At 50.2% G+C, this 19,218-nt stretch overlaps 1 protein-coding gene across 1 annotated transcript; it reads right to left on the minus strand.

The window, feature by feature from the left end:
* Positions 1-2,195: 2,195 nt before the first annotated feature.
* LOC119359511 lies at positions 2,196-2,842 on the minus strand. Its single transcript, XM_037625674.1, has one exon. It carries the CDS (start codon positions 2,643-2,645, stop codon positions 2,376-2,378), a length of 270 nt encoding a protein of 89 aa, XP_037481571.1. The 5' UTR covers positions 2,646-2,842; the 3' UTR covers positions 2,196-2,375.
* Positions 2,843-19,218: the final 16,376 nt, after the last annotated feature.

Raw genomic sequence — 19,218 nt, forward strand, 5'->3', positions numbered from 1 at the left:
GTCGATGCTAAAAAAGATGCTTGGGAGACGTTTTGGGGGCTCAGTGGAGATGCTCTTATACACTTGCTGCTGGAGTTGTTGTTACAAAGTAAACCCTGAGGTTGTGCCCTCAGCTGGTGTCCATAGACGTGAACCATGTGTAGGCTGTTCCCGTTTTGTCGCATTGCCGGGGTGATGGTGAAAGAAAACTATTGGAATGCTAATGAAGATTGCAAATACATTCAGGAATTCAGCCATGATAGAAACGAGTCCAACAATGTGAAACATGCTATCATACTGATCTGGCAATTTCAAAAAATAAAAAAAAAATCATACTGATCTGGCGTGGAAACCGGTGTTTTTTCTTCATCCACATGATACATTTGCGGCGTCACGTCAAGCTTGCCAAGCACGGCCCTTTTCCTTGAAAAAAAAAAACAAGCCTGGTGCATGCCACCGATAATGGCACCGCTGCCACGTACGTGTGTGAAAATCACCTCCGAAACTAACAAACCCTCCACATTTCCAACTAGACGGCCGCGCGCACGCGCATGCGGCGTCTCTCGCTCACTCATCACGTAGCATAGTCAACAACGAGCGACGTCGGCCAATGGATGGGATCTGTTTCGTCAAGGCGGGCCACATGGTGGTGGTGGGCGAGAATTCCGTGCCACCGCCCCGGCCGCCCGGCGCTCGCGCCCTGTCCGCGCGGCGCCACGGCTGGAAATCAGCGAACCGCCGGCCGTGCGCGCGGGACGCCTCGGACGGTTGCGTGCGGCCAGCGACGATGGCCCCGTACGCGCGGCCGGCCACTGTTGGCGTTTCCTTCCTCCAATTTACTAGTCTCCCGCCCGGGCCCGGCTGTTGGGCGCACGATGCATTGCCATGTCCGAGCCCGAGCCGTCCGTCGTGTGGCAGTGAAGCTGCTGCCGTCGTGCTGCGCTGCACGCGCACTCTGCGGTTGTGGTCGAGCGTTCTCGCCTTGCAACAGCGCTTCGTCGCCTGGTCTTCGATGGAAAGGAGGACCAGATCAATAATCAACGTTGCTGTTCTCCTACAGGCGCCGTTGCTTTTTGTATCCGGACGGTAAGGTTCCGAATCCGAAGGATGCTGCCACTACAATTTCTCCGCAGGCTGCAGCTGCCACTTGTAGGAGATCTTTTATAGGATTTGAATGTGGCAGTCGGTTGCCTTTTAGCTGCATGCATCTGTAGACGTCGCCCGGATCGTCTTGGTCCAAATGACATCTACAAGACCGACGGAGGTAAAACCGAGACAACTAAAACAGGGAACCGATGCTTTTTGGTTGACCGCCTCTCTCCTGAGAGCAATCCAAGCAGTAAAATCCAATGGCCATTTGCACTGCACGACCGACATGCATGTCCGTGCCCGCGTGTAGTGTACCAACCAACCAAAGTAGTACCATTGCATGAAGTAATAAAACTTTGGTGGAGCAATCAAACCGTGTTTGCTGGTTTAGATGTCGCCCTTGTCCTAGCCGCGTGCATCGATCGCTAGCTGCGCCAGCGAACACGTCAAAGATTTGGAGGCCATGACAAGTCTACTCTGGACTGGAGGCCAGGGATGGCTGGAAGCGTCATGTCACGACTCCACCCCCATGCATCTCCCTCATCCACACCTGCCCGTCTTTCCATCCATCTTTCTCTCTTTTACCAAATGTCACGGGCAAAAGCGCTGAGTGAGAGACCAACCACTCCCTCTGCAGCAGCCCCCTCTCTTATCTGCACAGGAGCCTGCTTAATCCGCGATCCACGACATGACATGCATCATCCTAGCACAAATATTTAACTATTGCACCAATCACATCTTGGATCTTAATAAACTTAATAATAAGAACCACTAGGTCGAGGAACAAGATGTACGTACTCGGTTTAAAAAGGAATTAATGTTGGCTTGAAAAAACAGCGATAATCGTATATATAGTCAAAGGAAGGTGCAACGTTGTTGGCCATGGCCGCCATTTTGTCAACGCCGGGCCTGCATTTTCTGCTCACACCAAATCGACGATGCAGCAAAGTCATTACCAGACGTCTCTATAGAGAGAAAGATGATTTGCATTGCAGCGGTATATATCATATCACATATCAATCATCCTTTAGCTTTATCCAAAGGAAAAAAGAGGCTGCGTTCGCAAAGGAAGGAAAGTTGGGAAGCATCAACAACTCTGCCGGCTCCAAAGTTCAAACCAAAGGTAATAAGAAACGAAGGAACCTCTCCAAGAATAGTTGTTACACGCCAACCTACCCCCATACATTACATACTACGTAAACATTAATCGTCTACGATTAACCAACCCATATGTCATCATCATACACGTATCTATGAGCTATTTCTACTATATCTCTATCGGCGGCCAGCGCACCGTCTCCTTTGCTTCACGGCTTCTCCAGCTGGCTGTCGAGGCCGACGGCGTTGTGCTTCCGCGACGGCCCCGACGGCGTCACCGAGCCCCTCGGCAGGAACCCGAAGAAATGGTTGGCCGCCCCTCGCTCCAGCGGCCGGCCCCTGAAGGGCTGCATGCCTCTCGAGGCCTCGCAGCTGGAGCTCGACGCCATGGCGAGGAGGATGAGGAGGAGCAGGGGCAGGACGTACCACCGGAGCTGCGGCGGTAGAAGAGTCGTCCGCCTGCCGCTCGTTCGCCCCATGTAGGTACGTAGGGTACGGAGCGATGCACGGAAGGAGAAGGTGGTCGATGAGGAGGGGAGCGTTGGTGGCGCCAGCCGCCAGGTGTGGAGGTTTGTGGTTTGAGGAAGATGTACGTGATGACTGGTGAAGGTTTCGGAGAGTGCAAATGGCGGGGGGCAGGCGTGGAGGAGGGAGGCGATGCTGGTAGACAGGCGCTTGGAGAGAATGTGCGCGTGGACAGTGAGGAGTCGTCAAATTTATATAGGAGCTTTCCTTTCCTCCCTAGCTTGGACTTGTTCACAAGCAAGGGGGAGAGAAAGATATGCAATCTACATGCATGATGTCATTTTCTGGTTACCGTGTGTTTGCAATAAATCCCTGGCTGCTTTAATAGTGCCTCATATATAATTATATAGCACACTGTGAGTCTGTGACATGACAATTTACGTACCGATCGACTAGTATCACGCTGAGCAATGAGAGGGGAAAAGCCTTGTCAGCCTGCAAGTAAAGCCTATTTTCTGCATAGTCGGATCAGCTAGTAATTCACAGTTTGCAAGACTGAGAAACTCGGGGTTGTCTACACGCGAGGATAATTTTGTGCCTGCGTCGGCCCGGTGCGCTCCTATAGTCTACGAGCAAATCGTTCGAGTTGGTGCAGAGGGGATGGGAATTAATGAATGTGCTCATCTACCTCTAGCGCCATGGCCTAGGATAGGATACATTTTTGAAACTTGGATCATAGGCAGAGAGCGCGACGATGGACATGGACGGTGTGGGGGGTGCATGGTGGGGTTGAGCGTGTTGGAGAGGAGAGGACAGCATTGATAAGCTGGAGATGGCACTCCTGTCTGTGCACCAAGAAAAGGAAGTGGAAGTGAGAGATATGCAAAAGAAAAGGACAAGGCAGGGAGCAAGAAGGTTCATGGCCATAAGGACGAAAGGAGGGCTCTGTCTCCTCCCCGAGTAGGTGAACGAGAGCTCTGCATTCGCCACTCCGAATTCAATGGCCGGCTTGACCGACTCACTTGTTGGGCATTGCATGCATGCATGCAGTATGCAGAGAGCGAAAGAGATGTGCCCTGGAATGGTCAGTGTGGGTAAGGGCACAACCCGGAAGGCCCTGTTTGGTTCATAAGTACTAAAAAAATTTCTGGTCCCAACTAAAAAGTCTCTAGTCCCTAAAAAGTCATTTCCTATTTGTTTCTAGAGACTAAAAAGTCATTAGTCCCTTTCTAGAGGTTATTAAATGACCATGTTGCCCCTAGTATATAGAAAAATAACAATTAAACAACACCATGGGATGACGGGCCATTGAATGCATGGAGGGGCATTGTTAAAAAAGTCCCAAAAAGACTCTCCTTGAGAGTCTTTTTCATTTAGTCCCAAATGCCTAGTTTAGTCCCTAAAAAGTCCCTTCCGTTTGGTAAAAAAGTCTCTAAGAGGGACTTTTTCTAGTCCCTACACAAAAAGTCCATGGAAACAAACACCCCCTAAATTTCTTCCCGCATCCGTGTACCACAGACGAAAGTCCACGGACACTGATGCGGGAGGACGCTATCCAACCATACCTGTATACTACATTCGTCACGGTTTAGAAGGCGCGTTTGGAAATTCTCTGGGACCTAGGTGGTTATCTATTGGTTATGAGACGGGCTAAAAAATAGCATTCACACTACGCATGCATATAGAAATAGTATATCGGAGTACTAATTAGCTACTAGAAATAAATGCAATGCGCCCTAAACCTTGTCTATTGTGGAAACGCACGCAAATTTAACTGTGCTTCTAAACCGTGACGGAGGGAGTACATTTTTACAACAGTTTAAACTAACCGAACGAAATTTAATTAAATTGGGAGAAGCATAATTTGTACATAAAATTAGGCGATATTTCGGCCGGTAAACTAAAAACCCTAAACTGGCTATACTTGACAGTAACCTCGTAGGCCATGTCGGGCTGGCCGGCGGCTCCTCTTCCGTCATCGACGCCTGATCAGGCGTCGTCATCGTCGTCGGGCTTCGGGCGACGAAAGGTGGTGGCGTCGCGGCAGGGCTTCCCGACAGCCGCCTGATGCTCATGGATGATCCTCTCCGCTTCCTCCTGCATCATGCACAGTGCGGTCGTGATCACCGAGGACGTGGGCTAGGTGAGAGGGCGGCGGTCCTTGGAGAGGTGTCGTTGGCGGCGTCAATCTCGGCGAGGGACCATTCCTCGTCCTACCTGGCCATCTCCCCGTCGAGGCGGAAGAGACAGCGCTTGGCCACCTCTGACGTCGTCACCGAGCGGTCCAGGGCCCAAGCATACGCCAGGTCCGGGTCCGCCGCGATGTTTTGGCAGCCGGGGAGGGGGGGGACGTCCGAGTCCGCCAACTTGGACCCGCGCGCGGCTGTCCCGCCAGCGCTGCTCCCGGTCAGCGTACTCCTGCACCATCGTGGCGCTCCGGGAGGACGAACGGTTGCCGCCGCTCCTGCCACTTCCGAGGTAGTGTAGAAGGCGACCGCGCACCTTGGGCAGGGGTGGCAGCGTGCGGCGCTCCTCCTTGACGACGCGCCGGGGCGGTGGCGAGGGCCGCTCTTCCTTCACGCGGTGTCGGATTTGGACGCCACGGCTGCGTGGCGAAGAGCATGGAGGGGATGCCGGCTCTGACTTCACGGCCGGTGGCGGAGTTGGGTCGTTGATGTAGACGACGAAGCGACGAAGCATTAGCTGCATATGCTCCTCAAACTTGGCGTCGATGGTGGCGTAGACCTGGCCCAGCGTCCGCGCCGGCGGTGGCTGCTGGTCCTCCTCGTCGCCGGAGTAGATGACAATCTTCGCCCGTATCGAGTCGTCGCCAGCCGATGAGGATGATGGCCTTGGAGTTCGAGGGCGGTGTCGCCACGATCCGCTGGATCCCGCCCTGGAACGCCTGCCGGCGCCGACGCCCAGGACTTGTCCATCGCCGGAGATGTGGTGGGAGATGGGCGGGGAGAGGAGGACGAGGACGAGGACGAGGAGGATGCGATGTGGATGGTGTCGGAGCGCGACTTAAATAGTTACGGCCAGGCCATGCGAAGGTCCCGTCAGCCGCTTCAATGCGGCGCAGCAGCCGTAGTTGGTTCCTCGGGAACCTGCGTCCACATTGAAGCGGCGGCTGCCGAGAGGTCGCGTCGGTCAACGCCCCCTCCCTCCATCTGATCACATCGTGGCATCAATGCCGGCCTCCGCATGCTCTGGGCCAGCATGAATGTGGTGTGGTAAGCGGCGCGTGCATCGGAAGAAAAGTGCGGGAGGGCGGGTGAGGGATCTTTGGTGGGTCAGGGTATTGAATTCATGCTCCAGCCAAATTATCCAAAAGTCTGAACTGATGGAGGGAGGCGGGCAATATGTTTGAACACTCCCCCTCACGTCTAGGCTATTTTTGTCCTTAGACGTGGGATCGATGTAGGTCGCAGAATCGTTTATTTAATACTGCGTTGACAGGGTCTTGAACTCAAGACCTCTTGGCTCTGATACCATGTAAGTTTGGTTGGAAGCATTGAACCCTTTGTCTCGGGCTACATGTGTATATATATTGGCAATGCCTTGGAGTACAAGGAGAGATCAAGAGATCGAGACGATCCCAAGTTGGTTCGGTACAGGAGGTAACTTGGGGAGGGAAGAAAGGAGATAGAGATAGAGATAGATTACAATTTGAATGAACCTACCCTATACATATTCTAACACTTCCCCTCAATCTAAACCTCATGAACTTCGACCAAGGTTGAGATTGTACTTGAACTCATCTAACCTCCTCATAGTGAGAGGCTTTGTGAATCCATCAGCAAGTTGATCTCCAGTAGGAATGAACTGAATTTCGAGGAGCTTTCTAGCTACTCTTTCTCTAACAAAGTGGAAATCAACTTCAATATGCTTTGTGCGTGCATGAAAAACAGGATTGGCTGACAGATAGGTTGCACCAATATTATCACACCATAATCTAGCTGCTTTTGGAGTCTTAATTCCAAGTTCATAAAGTAGTGTATGTATCCACATTACTTCAGCTGTGGCATTTGCCAAAGCTTTGTATTCAGCCTCAGTACTTGATCTAGAGACTGTAGCCTGCTTTCTTGCACTCCATGAAACAAGATTGGATCCCAGAAATACAGCAAATCCACCAGTTGACATTCTATTATCAATACATCCTGCCCAGTCTGCATTAGAGTAGGCAGTAACAAGCATAGAAGAAGACTTGGTAATTTGAAGTCCAAGTCCCTCTGAAAACTTAAGGTACCTCAAAATCCTCTTAACTGCAGTCCAATGAGTAGTGCTAGGAGCATGTAAATACTGACATACCTTGTTGACAATATAAGAAATGCCAGGGCGTGTAAGTGTCAGATATTGCAATGCACCCACAACACTCCTGTAATTTGTTGCATCTTCTGACCCAAGTGGCTCTCCACTTTCAACAGAAAGTTTTTCAGAAGTTGAGATAGGTGTACTCATAGGTTTACATTTTTCCAAACCTACTCTCCTGAGTATGTCAGCTGTGTATTTTTCCTGTGTCAGAAGTATACCATCTCTTATCTGTTTGACCTCAATACCAAGAAAATAATGAAGATCTCCCAAGTCTTTGAGAGCAAATTCCAACTTAAGATCCTTAAGTAAGCAAGTGGTGGCACTTGAACTTGATCTAGCAACAATAATATCATCAACATAAACTAGCACAAAAATAGTGATATTTCCTTTATTGTAAAAGAACAAGGATGTGTCTGCCTTGGATGGTACAAATCCAAGTTGTTGTAGTTGCATGCTCAATCGTGAATACCAAGCTCTTGGCGCCTATTTTAAACCATATAGAGCTTTATCCAATTTACAAACATGATGTGGTGTACCTTTGTTTTCATAACCTGGTGGCTGCCGCATGAACACCTCTTCCTCAAGAACACCATGAAGAAACGCGTTCTGAACATCTAGCTGTCTTAAGCTCCAAACTCTGGAAACAACAATAGACAGAACAAGTCGAATAGTGGCTGATTTAACAACTGGGCTAAAGGTATCCTCATAATCAATGCCAAATCTCTGCTTAAAACCTTTAGCAACTAATCTAGCCTTGTACCTGTCTATACTTCCATCAGATTTTCTTTTTATCTTGTACACCCATTTACAATCAATGATGTTCATTCCACTTTTTGATGGTACTAGGTGCCATGTTTTGTTTTTCATAAGTGCATTATACTCACTATCCATGGCTTCTTTCCAATGTTTGTGAGCAAGAGCATCAACTAGGCTGACTGGTTCACCAGCTGTAGTAAGGAAAGCACGTTTTTTATCATACCTGATGGTACCATCTTTGTATTCTTTTTCCTTAGTAATACCTGACTGAGACCTCGTGTGACGCCGCGGAATTATTTTTGCCACAGAAGATCCAGCCGGTGCCACAGAAGATCCAGCCATCAGATCATGCTCAGACGCCACGGGATCACACGCCGAATCTCGTTCGAGCGAAATCAACCTCGGGATCGATCCGCCAGCAGAGGCGCGCCACGTGTCGCCCGCTGAGCCCGTGCGCGTCGGAGCCCGTGGGCTGGGCCCAGCAGCGGTCGGTTGGTCGGCCATGCGCGTAGTCCGCGGACTCATGGCGAGCGGGGAGTCGCGCCCGGCCCCGCCTGAGCTGGGGGGCTCCATGATGTCGCTGTCGGCCACCGAGCCGCGGGCCGTGTCCACGCGCTGGAGAGGATCCTCCTCGGATCGGGCGGTGCCAATGATTGCGCTGGCGCCAGGATCCTCCTGGGATCACGCGCCAGATCTGCTGGGGCTGGCAGGATCCTCCTCGGGGCTAACGCCAGCTGCGTTGGTTGTTTCTGAGTACATAAAATCATGGGCTGCACCTGTACAAACATCATCAGAAGTGCAATTTTCTGTGGATTTATCCACATGGTCAGCTTCAGTTAATTCACCCCCGTGATCAAAAATTGTGTCAAGGTCAGATAGAAGTGCTATTTCAGCACGGAGAAGTGCACCAGCATTGGGATGAAGTTTGGCAAACGGAAAAAGGGTTTCGTCAAAAACTACATCTCGAGAGATATATATACGTCTAGTTGTAATTTCTAGGCACTTGTATCCCTTGTGAAGATTACTATAGCCTAGAAAAACACATTGAGTAGAACATAATTCAAGCTTATGATGATTATATGGACGTAAATTTGGATAGCAAGCGCACCCAATTTTTTTGAGAGAGTTGTAATCTGGTTTTTGATGATAGAGACGTTCCAACGGAGTAGAGTTGCCAATGACTTTACTTGGAAGACGATTAATGAGATATGTTGCTGTAAGAAACGCTTCATCCCAATATTTTAGTGGCATGGATGCATGAGCAAGTAGGGAGAGACCAACTTCAACAATGTGACGGTGTTTGCGCTCGGCAGAACCGTTCTGTTGATGAGCATGTGGGCAGGAAACATGATGTTGAATGCCTATGCTACGGAAAAAGTAGTTGAGTTTTTCATACTCCCGTCCCCAGTCACTCTGAACTGTAAGGATTTTCCTGTTAAAGTGCCTTTCAACAAGTTTCTGAAATTCTTGGAAGATAGAGAAGACCTCAGATTGATATTTAAGTAAATAAATCCAAGTAAACTTGCTATAGTCGTTAATGAAACTAACATAGTATTTATTTCTTCCAAAAGAATCTCTTGCATGACCCCATACATCACTGAAAACAATCTCTAAAGGAGCATGAGATATACTATTTGACTTGGGATAAGGAAATTGGTGGCTCTTGGCACACTGACAAGCTTCATAAACTGACTCACTATTTTGGCTATGTGACAAAGAAAGTTTGTCTTTATTGACTACTTGCTTAACTATGATCGAGGATGGGTGTCCTAATCTTTGATGCCACCTTTCCAAAGAGGGTTTGATAGCAGAATAAACTTGACGACTCTTGCGACTAAGTGCTCCGGATGTGATGGGGTAGAGCCCTCCAATGCATCTACCGTGATGAAGAAGTTCCCTCGTTGCCCGGTCCTTTATAAGAAAGTAACGAGGGTGAGTTTCAAAGAAGATATTATTATCAGTGGCTAAACGAGACATAGAGGCAAGATTTTTGTCAGCTTGTGGAACATGAAGGACATCCTTAAGGACTAGATCACGTTTGAGATTAGGGGAATTAATGTAAGCTTGTCCAATGTGACAAATATCCATACCTCCACCACTAGCCGCGGTGTGAATCTGGTCTCCGCCGTGGTATCTTTCTCTGAGGGCAAGTTGTTCTAACTCGCTGGTGACATGATCTATTGCACCCGAGTCCACGTACCATACGCCATCTACTACTCCTCCTTCTTCACGGATAGCTGCAGCAGCATGACGAGCGTCGGGGACGAAGTCTTCATCGTATCTGTGCCAGCAGTCCAGGACCTCATGGCCCGGCTTCTTGCACAGTTGGCAACAAGGACGTGATTTGAGGGAGCGTGGCGGCTGTTGTTGTTGTTGAAGCCGCCACCTCCTACGTTGTTGTTGTAGCCGCCGCCTCCTGAGTTGCTGCCACCGCCAGAACAAGCGCCCTCGCCCTGGTAGTTGCCGCGACCACGGCCGCCGCTGATGATGTTGCGGCTCTGGCCTTGGTGACCGCGTCCACGACCGCGCCCGCGAGCCACCGAGTTGACAGATGACTGTCTGATGTTGGTGCTGTGAAGGAGCGCGAGACGAGCGTCGAAGCTCAACAGCTGGCTGTACAGCTCCTGAACCGAAACTGGCTCAACCCTAGCGGACAAGGCAGACACGACCGGGTTGTAGTCCAGGTCGAGGCCAACCATGATCTTGGAGACGATCTCAGGGTCGGGAAGGGGGACTCCGGTGCAGCATGCGATTTCATCTGTAAGAGTTTTGATTTTACCAAGATATTCAGCCATGGACATGTTACCTTTCTTCAGGTTTGTAAGCTCGATGCGCGTGTTGATGGCCTGACTTTGGCTCTAGGCGGCGAACATGGCATTGATGGCGCTCCATACTTTTGCCGGCGTCTGAAGAGTGGCGACTTGGGCAAGGATCTCACGGGACAGAGATCCCATCAGATACCCCTGGAGTTGCTGCTGCTGTGCGTACCAGAAGGTTCGGGCGGGGTTGGCGATCTGTTCATCTTTGCCATCTTTGGTGATGGTGAGGGTGGCCGGTGGTTCCGGACTCTTCCCGTCAAGGTGGTGCTCCATCTGTGCGCCTCTGATCTGTGGGAGCACGACGGCCTTCCGTAGAAGGAAATTTCCCCTTGATAGCTTCTCCTGCGGTGGCAGTCCGAGAGGAACGGAGCTGCTGCTGGATGATGATGCGAAGGTGGAGGATGTGGAGGTGGAAAGCGCGCTCATGGTGGACGATAGGGATGCGGAGGAAGACATGATCTCGGCCGCGGGGAAGGTAGCTAGATGCGATCTTCGATCTAAGAGGAAGATGCTCTGATACCATATTGAATTCATACTCCAGCCAAATCATCCAAAAGTCCGAACTGATGGAGGGAGGCGGGCAATATATTTGAACACAGGGAGGTCAGAAGCGGGCTTGGGATTGGTCTGGACTCCTGCAAACCTCCTCACGTTTATCTCCGGTTTGCAGGAGAAATCACGTCCGGACCACCCCGCGGACCGATACAAGGCCGTGTTGGATGACTTCCACGGTCGGGACAGCGCGGTCCAGACGATTGCGGGGGTTCGAGAGTCGCCGTTGGAGATGCCCTAACACTGCTGGGTTAATACTGTTGACGTATAATGTGCTGCCTAGTCTCTTTCATCAGATCGATCTTTTGGTTGCATTGGCTAGAGCATGCACTTCTACATGGTATCGGAGCCAAAAGGTCTTGAGTGCAAGACCCGGCTGACGCAATTAAATCACAGTCCATTTTCGATCCACATGTAGGCCTGAGGGAGCCACACGTGAGGGGAAGTGTTGAGGTATAATGTACTGCCTAGTCTTTTTCATCAGATCGGTATTTTGGTTGCATTGGATAGAGCATGCACTTTTACAAATACTACTATGTGCATGCGTCCAGTGCATTTTAAAGGAGGGGTTACGAGGAATGGGAGTCGAATAGCACACTCAACACTTTGCAGGATGAATCGAGCATTAATTCCTTGGAATTTATATGACTTGAATGTATGCCTAGAGGGAGCAGGGTTTCTGAATCAAGTCTGTAGTGTAGGAGTATGTTCCAACTGATGGATGGGTCAACAACAGCCGATCGTAGGAGAGCAGTCTTTGGGTGGAGGAATAAATCGGTACAGTATGCACCATGTATGCGCATCTACGTCTTTAAGGATCGAGGCAATGCTACTGTTTCTCAGTGAAGAGCAGTGGTTTCATCGATTAGGGTTACCCTTTTGGTAGAGAAATTTTGGAGTAGCGATGATGGTTGATGGACAACAACCATTGTGTGCATTGAAGCTCAAGTTTTGAAGAAATAATATTCTACTCTACTCCAGTTATGTAGTAGTAATGATTTGCTTCATATGATAATGATGAGGCAGACAGCCAGCCTAAAGGGAGATCCGTGCATGGATAGATATATGGGTCGAAAGAAGCGACAGGATATCCAGTTATAAAGGCAACGTGATGCCGCCTAAAACAAAGCATTATACAGGTAGCAACAAACTAAATCCAGGACGCAACAAAAGGTTGCTCCCTGTGTCTGGAGATGCGCGGTGGCTTATGCCTCAATCCAGGCTTACGGTCTCCTAAACAGCCATGCTGAGCTGATGTCCAATTTGGCCTTTTGGGAGTTGCATGTGTAGTAGTGTAACCAACACCCAGTACACATGCCCCAAAATCATGCGAATTGTTCGAGCCTCACTTGGACATAGTATTGTCATTTGTCAACAACCATGCACGCACGAAACGATCTGAACGCCACATATGAACATCAACTGAGCCAATCTCAGGAGCTGATCGTCTGATCGGTATAGAACCATCGCAACACGCGTCATGCATGCATGCATGCCAAATTGGCAATCAAGGGGATACAGTTTTTTTTTTTTGAAACGGAAGGGGGATACAGTTTAAACCGTGAGGTCCGTGGAAGACTACGCCAGTAGCCAGTAGGACGCCCGCCACTGTAGCTACGTTGCGTCCCTTTCGTCTCGTGACGTCCAAACAGTGCTCGATCGGCACGGCAAGCCGGTGCGACAGTGGCGTGCGTGAATTCGATCGGCACGGCACGGACGCGACTGCACCGGGCGTACAAAGATATGTGAATGGACGTGCTACTCCACTAGCATCATTGACGAGTGATGACTATGACACAAGACAGCGGTACGAGCACTAGTACAGTTCTACCTCTACGGGAAGAAGCACAGTGTAGCAGGGCGTCAGCGCTCGCTTCGCTTTTTTTTTTTAACATCAGTACAGATACAAGCGCTCGCTTCGCTTCGCTGCCTTTCCTTTCCTTCTGTTTCTTGATTGATGAGTGTGGAGCAGGTTGATTATTTATCTGTAAACGATGGCATCCCGCATCTGCAACTGGGTCCTAATAAAAGTGTAACACTTCGTGTTCTGAGATGGGTGAATCTGTATAACGCAGGAACAAAAATTAAGTGTGATTGTTTTTCAAGAGCTTTTTTTTTCTCGGATACGCACAAGCGTGCGTATCATTCATTGAAGAAGAAAGGGAAGACTCTCAAATGTCGTATGTACATAGTTTATTTACATGCCGGATTTTCCGACACTACCGACAAGACACTAAGACTACAACTCCCGTGCTGCCCACCTATCTACCGCTGCATCCTGTGCAAGTTTGCCGAGCAGTCCCGCCTTGGGCCAGGCCACCCCTTCTTCCATAATTCGCTGCTTGAGACTTGGGATTGATGGCAACATACCATTGAACACCACATCATTCATGTGCTTCCAAAGCATCCACATGACCAGAAGGCAGGTTGCTCTTGTTGCTTTACGGTTTTGAACGACCAAGTCCTGCCTGATGCACCACGAGCTTAGATCTTCGTCCACGAGCGGCTCGTATGCCGTCCTGCCCATGATCCTGCCCACCCAATGCCAGATTTGTCTTGCAAACACACAATCCAGCAACAAGTGATGAATGGACTCGTCGGCTTGGCTACAGAGCGGGCATGGGTCTTGATGGGGCAGTCCTCGACTAGCAAGTCAGTCTGAAGTCCAACATCTGTTTTTGAGAATGAGCCAAGCGAAGAAACGGCACCGAAGGGGTGCTCAGGATCCCCAGGTGAATGCCGCCGTTGGCGACACCTCGAGCCCCATGAACCGGGCAGCATATGCCGATCGCGCTGAGAATTGGCCATTGTTCTCCCAGCTCCACGTAACCACATCCTGCACACGAGTTGTCGTCTGCATCGTCCCCACTCATGACCAAAGCTGAAAGAATTGAAGCAAAGCATCCGACGAGAGGTCCGGGCCAATGTCACCCACCCAGTTGTGGTTTTCAAGCGCGCTTGCAACTGTCTTCGTTCCTCTAATTCTAGGCGGGACCCTGGCATATATTAGAGGGGCCAGATTGCACCCTCGACAGCCCTGTAACCACTTGTCTTCCCAGAAGAGGGTGGATGTCCTGTCACCCACTGAAGTGTTCATTGCCGCATGCACTAGTGCCAAGGATTCTTTAGGTACCTTAATTTGAAACTCGCTCCAGGATCTGCCTTTGTCATATTTCTGCAACCACGGCCATCTGTCTTGAAGGGACTTGTGTCAGCCACTGCAGGTTGGGTATCCCGAGACCACCAGCCCATTTGGGCCTGCAAACAGACTCCCGGGCCATAGAGCAATTCCCTCTGTTTGCCTCCTTCTTCCCACACCATAAGAAGCCACAACAAATCTTGACTAGAGTTGAGATCGTTTTCGCCAGTAGGTCTAAGGCCATCATAGAGTGCAGTGGAATTGCACACAACACTGACTAAATGAGCAGCAACCGTCCGCTTTTCAGAAGCATAGCTGCCTTCCAGAGAGGTAACTCGTCACCCACCCTGCCCACGAGAGCTTGGAGCTGGGCTGCAGTTTGTTTTCTAAGTGTCAACGGCAACCCGAGATACTTGCACGGAAATGGTGCAGCAGTGCAGCCCGGAGCATCAGTTACAAGTTGCATTTTCTCTTGAGAACAACGGATTGAAAGCGCCATGCTCTTGTTCATGTTGACTACCAGCCCGGAAGCCTGCCCAAACAGCTGTAGGATGGCATGACAAGTTTGTGCCTCGAGCTCATTTGGCTTGAAGAAAACGACCACATCGTCTGCAAACACAGAGATCCACTGCCGTAGCCCAGTTCTTGCCAGCTGTGCGAGTAGACCCTTTTTGTGGCATACTGAAAGATAGCACGTAGTGGCTCCATGCATAGTATAAAGAGCAAAGGGGACAAGGGTTCCCCTTGCCTCACTCCCTGACAAGCCAGGATTGGCCGGCCCGGAGTGCCATTGACCATAACTCGCATCGACGAGGTTGCCAAGAGTCCAGATATCTAAGATATCCACCTAGCTCCGAATTCCATCCTCCGCATCACCTCTAGGAGAAAAGGCCATTTAACTGTATCAAAAGCTTTGGTGATGTCTAGTTTGAGCAGCACCGCCGGGTTTCCCAAAGAATGCAATTGCCTTGCTGTACACTGAACCAGCATGAAATTATCTTGAAGAGAGCGACCAAGATTGAAAGAACTTTGATGCAGCCCCACCAGCCGTGGCAGATCCATAGCAAGCCTTGTGGCCAAAACCTTGACAAATATTTTAGCCGGTGCGCTTATAAGGCTTATTGGTCTAAAGTCTTTGATGTCCACCACTCTGTGTATCTTAGGGAGGAGGGCGATTAGTGCTTTGTTGACAGCCGCAAAACCTCTCATATCGCCACAGTGAAACTGTTCAAGCGCCCTCATGAAATCTCCCTTGATGATCGGCCAACAGATCAGAAAGAACCTGCCTGTAAAACCGTCCGGGCCTGGGACCTTGTCGAGTGGCATGGATTTGAGGACCCTTTCCACTTCTTCAACAGAGAAGGGCACCTCCAGGTGCGCCAGATCCAGCCGAGGGAGATCGAGCTGATCAAGGTCAACCGTGGCAAGCCGGGGCATCGCCGATCCGAGCAACCGAGAGTAATAGTCATCCACCGCATTCGTGATACTTTCCTGACCAATGTGGACTACGCCATTATGTTGCATCGTGGTGATCATGCTCTTCCGCTGCCTATGCCTTGCATGCTTTTGGAAGAAAGCCATGTTCGCATCGCCTTCCTTGAGCTGCAGTAACCGCGATCTCTGCCGAGCGATCGTGCGCTCAAGCGAGCAAAGCCCCAAGAGCTTCCGTTTCAACAATTTACACAGACCATGCTCTTGATCAAATACTTTCCTGGTGTCCATAGCCTTACCGAGCCTCCCAATTATCTCCAATGCGATGGCAATTTGTAGCCGAATGTTCCCAATCCGGTGATCGCTCCATTGCTGTAAAGCTTTTGCCGTAGCATGTAGTTTGTTATCTAGGGTGATGAAGGGGTTGCCAATGGCAGGAACAAATTGCCATGCAGAGCTGACCACGTCCATGAATCCTTCCACCTTGGGCCATAAGGCCTTGAATTGAAAGTGACGGCCCAGCTGAAAATCCGCGTCTAGGTCCACCAAGAGTGGGGAGTGATCCGAGATAGCCGAGCCCAAAGCAGTCAGCAGATGGCGAGGCTAGATGTCCTCCCAAGAGTTGGACACGAAGAGGTGGTAAATCTTCTCTAGGGTGGGGCTTCTCCGCTCATTCAACCACATATAACGCCTGCCATTTAGATACAACTCCTTAAGTTCGAGCCTGTTCAGGAGAGCTCGGAACCGTGCCATCATGCTCCGATTAATCGTGTTGTTGTTCTTGTCCTCGGGGTTCACTATCAAGTTGAAGTCGCCTGCAACCATCCAGGGGCCCACATGGAGATCCCGAATGTCTCGTAGTTCCTGGATGAACTCCGCCTTGTCTGCATCGCTTTGCGGGCCATACACTCCCGTAAACCACCAGAACGGCACACCCTCTTGCTCGACAAGGGCGGTTAGAGCATTAGCCGTAATGTGCAGGTTGGAGGCCGCCACCACCGATCTGTCCCAAGCTAGCAATATGCCTCCACGTGTACCAACCGCGGGGACATAGTAGAAATCCTCGAACTTATTCCCAAGGCATTGTTTTACAACTTCACTTGTCATCACATCTATTTTCGTCTCTCGAAGGCACACGATGCTGACAGGAGTAGAAAGAACTACCTGGAAAACCGAGCTACGACGCACCATGGAGTTAAGCCCGCCCACGTTCCACACCAGTATCTTCAGGGTTGTGAGGCCATATTCGAAACCCACCAAGATACCACCATCCACGGAGGCACTACTGGCCAACCACCACGTCGACCTCCTCTCCCATGAGTGGAAGAGTCGAAACATCCCAATCGAACAAGGCAAGAATTGCCTGGACATGGCTATCCACCAAAGGCTTGTCGATCAAGTCAACATAGGCTTGAAGCGCTTCGTCAGAGATCACGTCACCCTCATTGGCAAGGCAGAATTTCCGAATGAGCGCGGCTTGCTGCTTGGACGCCTTGGAGGCGCGGCCACCCTTGGCAAGCCTCACACGACACCATGGAGTGGATACAGGCGGTCTCTTCTGCCTTGGCTTCCTCTGCTTCTTCCATAGCTCACGCGACTTGGGCTGGGAAAGCATCGGGGAGAGCACCTGCCTGAGTTCCGAACAAACTAAAGCAACTTGGTCTTGCGGCGAGGGCTGGGTTGGGCAGTGGATCGGGGTGACTGGCGCACACTATGAAGAATGGCGATCTGATAGACTTACAACGACCCAACTTTGGTCGCCCAGCTAAGGGTAGCATGGGCGCGTCCCATCCTGCATGCATGCACGCACGTCCCCTGCATGCATAGTGGGTCCACCCACCTCTGAATCCAAGAGAGAAGTAGGCATCACTTCCACCGAGCTAGCACCACTATATTCGTCTTCAACGGGTGGCAATCCCAAACTGCAATTATTGCCGACAGGAGTGCTTGTCATATCCTCTTGAAGCAGATTCAAATTCCAGCTGCCAATCCGAACTCGTGAAGAATCTGCAAGGCTCACCACTTGTGAGGAGACGGCGGCAGGCGTGGCACGGATCCCGCTGCGGGGTGGTTGGTTGACGGAGCCCGGGTCGCAGACCGCCAGACCAGCCCTGCTGTCCACCTGCACCGAACCGTAGTCCGAGGAGAGCCCCACGTTATCCCGAAGTGGCCCCGTACCACTTTCTGCAGAGGCCAGCACCCATGTCTCTACACTTCGTTCCACCTGATCGTTTCCCATTGGGAAATCCACGCTGGCCGAACTGAAAGCACCTGGCGAACCTGCTTACACGACTGCCACCACTGTGTCGGCCACGCTTGGGCCCCCACGGTCCAATCGCCTTTGTTGACCAGTTTGAACGTGATGTGTACTACACAACCTTCTTCTTGTAGACGTTGTTGGGCCTCCAAGTGCAGAGGTTTGTAGGACAGTAGCAAATTTCCCTCAACTGGATGACCTAAGGTTTATCAATCCGTAGGAGGCATAGGATGAAAATAGTCTCTCTCAAGCAACCCTGCAACCAATAACAAAGAGTCTCTTGTGTCCCCAGCACACCCAATACAATGGTAAATTGTATAGGTGCACTAATTCGGTGAAGAGATGGTGACACAAGTGCAATATGGATAGTAGATAATGGTTTTTGTAATCTGAAAATATAAAAACAGCAAGGTAACTAATGATAAAAGTGAGCACAAACGGTATTGCAATGTGTTGAAACAAGGCCTAGGGTTCATACTTTCACTAGTGCAAGTTCTCTCAACAATAATAACATAATTGGATCATATAACTATCCCTCAACATGCAACAAAGATTCACTCCAAAGTCACTAATAGCGGAGAACAAACGAAGAGATTATGGTAGGGTATGAAACCACCACAAAGTTATTCTTTCTGATCGATCTATTCAAGAGTCCGTGGTAAAATAACATGAAGCTATTCTTTCCGTTCAATCTATCATAGAGTTCGTACTAGAATAACACCTTAAGACACAAATCAACCAAAACCCTAATGTCACCTAGATACTTCAATGTCACCTCAAGTATCCGTGGGTATGATTATACGATATGCATCACACAATCTCAGATTCATCTATTCAACCAACACAAAGAACTTCAAAGAGTGCCCCAAAGTTTCTACCGGAGAGTCAAGACGACAGTACTAGGGAAAACCTTATACACAAAAGTTTATCAGTAGCGCGATTTAAAAATGAGCGCTACTGCTAATTAGTAGTAGCGAGGGGTATAAAAACCGCGCTACTACTAAGTTGATAGTAGTAGCGAGCGGTATAAACCCGCGCTGCTACTAAATGGTCTCCAACAATGCCCCCGGGATAGGCCATAGTAGTAGCGAGGGGTATAAAACCGGCGCTACTACTAAGTAAGTAGTAGTAGCGCAGGTGAGACCCCATGCTACTACTAAGCGTGTCCACCCCGGCCCGATCCCCACCCCCACCCCACCAACCGTCCCTGTCCACCCACTCCCGTTTGTCTCAAAAAAAAAACCACGGAGCCCGATACAGATCCCCAACCTCCTCTCCTCTCCCAACCCACTCGCCGTCGGCCTCCCTTCCACCTCCTC

Source organism: Triticum dicoccoides, chromosome 2A (assembly GCF_002162155.2).
Source record: "Triticum dicoccoides isolate Atlit2015 ecotype Zavitan chromosome 2A, WEW_v2.0, whole genome shotgun sequence".
NCBI lineage: Eukaryota > Viridiplantae > Streptophyta > Magnoliopsida > Poales > Poaceae > Triticum > Triticum dicoccoides.

What these genes read in the sequence shown, in the direction of transcription:
- LOC119359511 (XM_037625674.1), bottom strand. Translation starts at nt 2,645, where the DNA reads ATGGGGCGAACGAGCGGCAGGCGGACGACTCTTCTACCGCCGCAGCTC.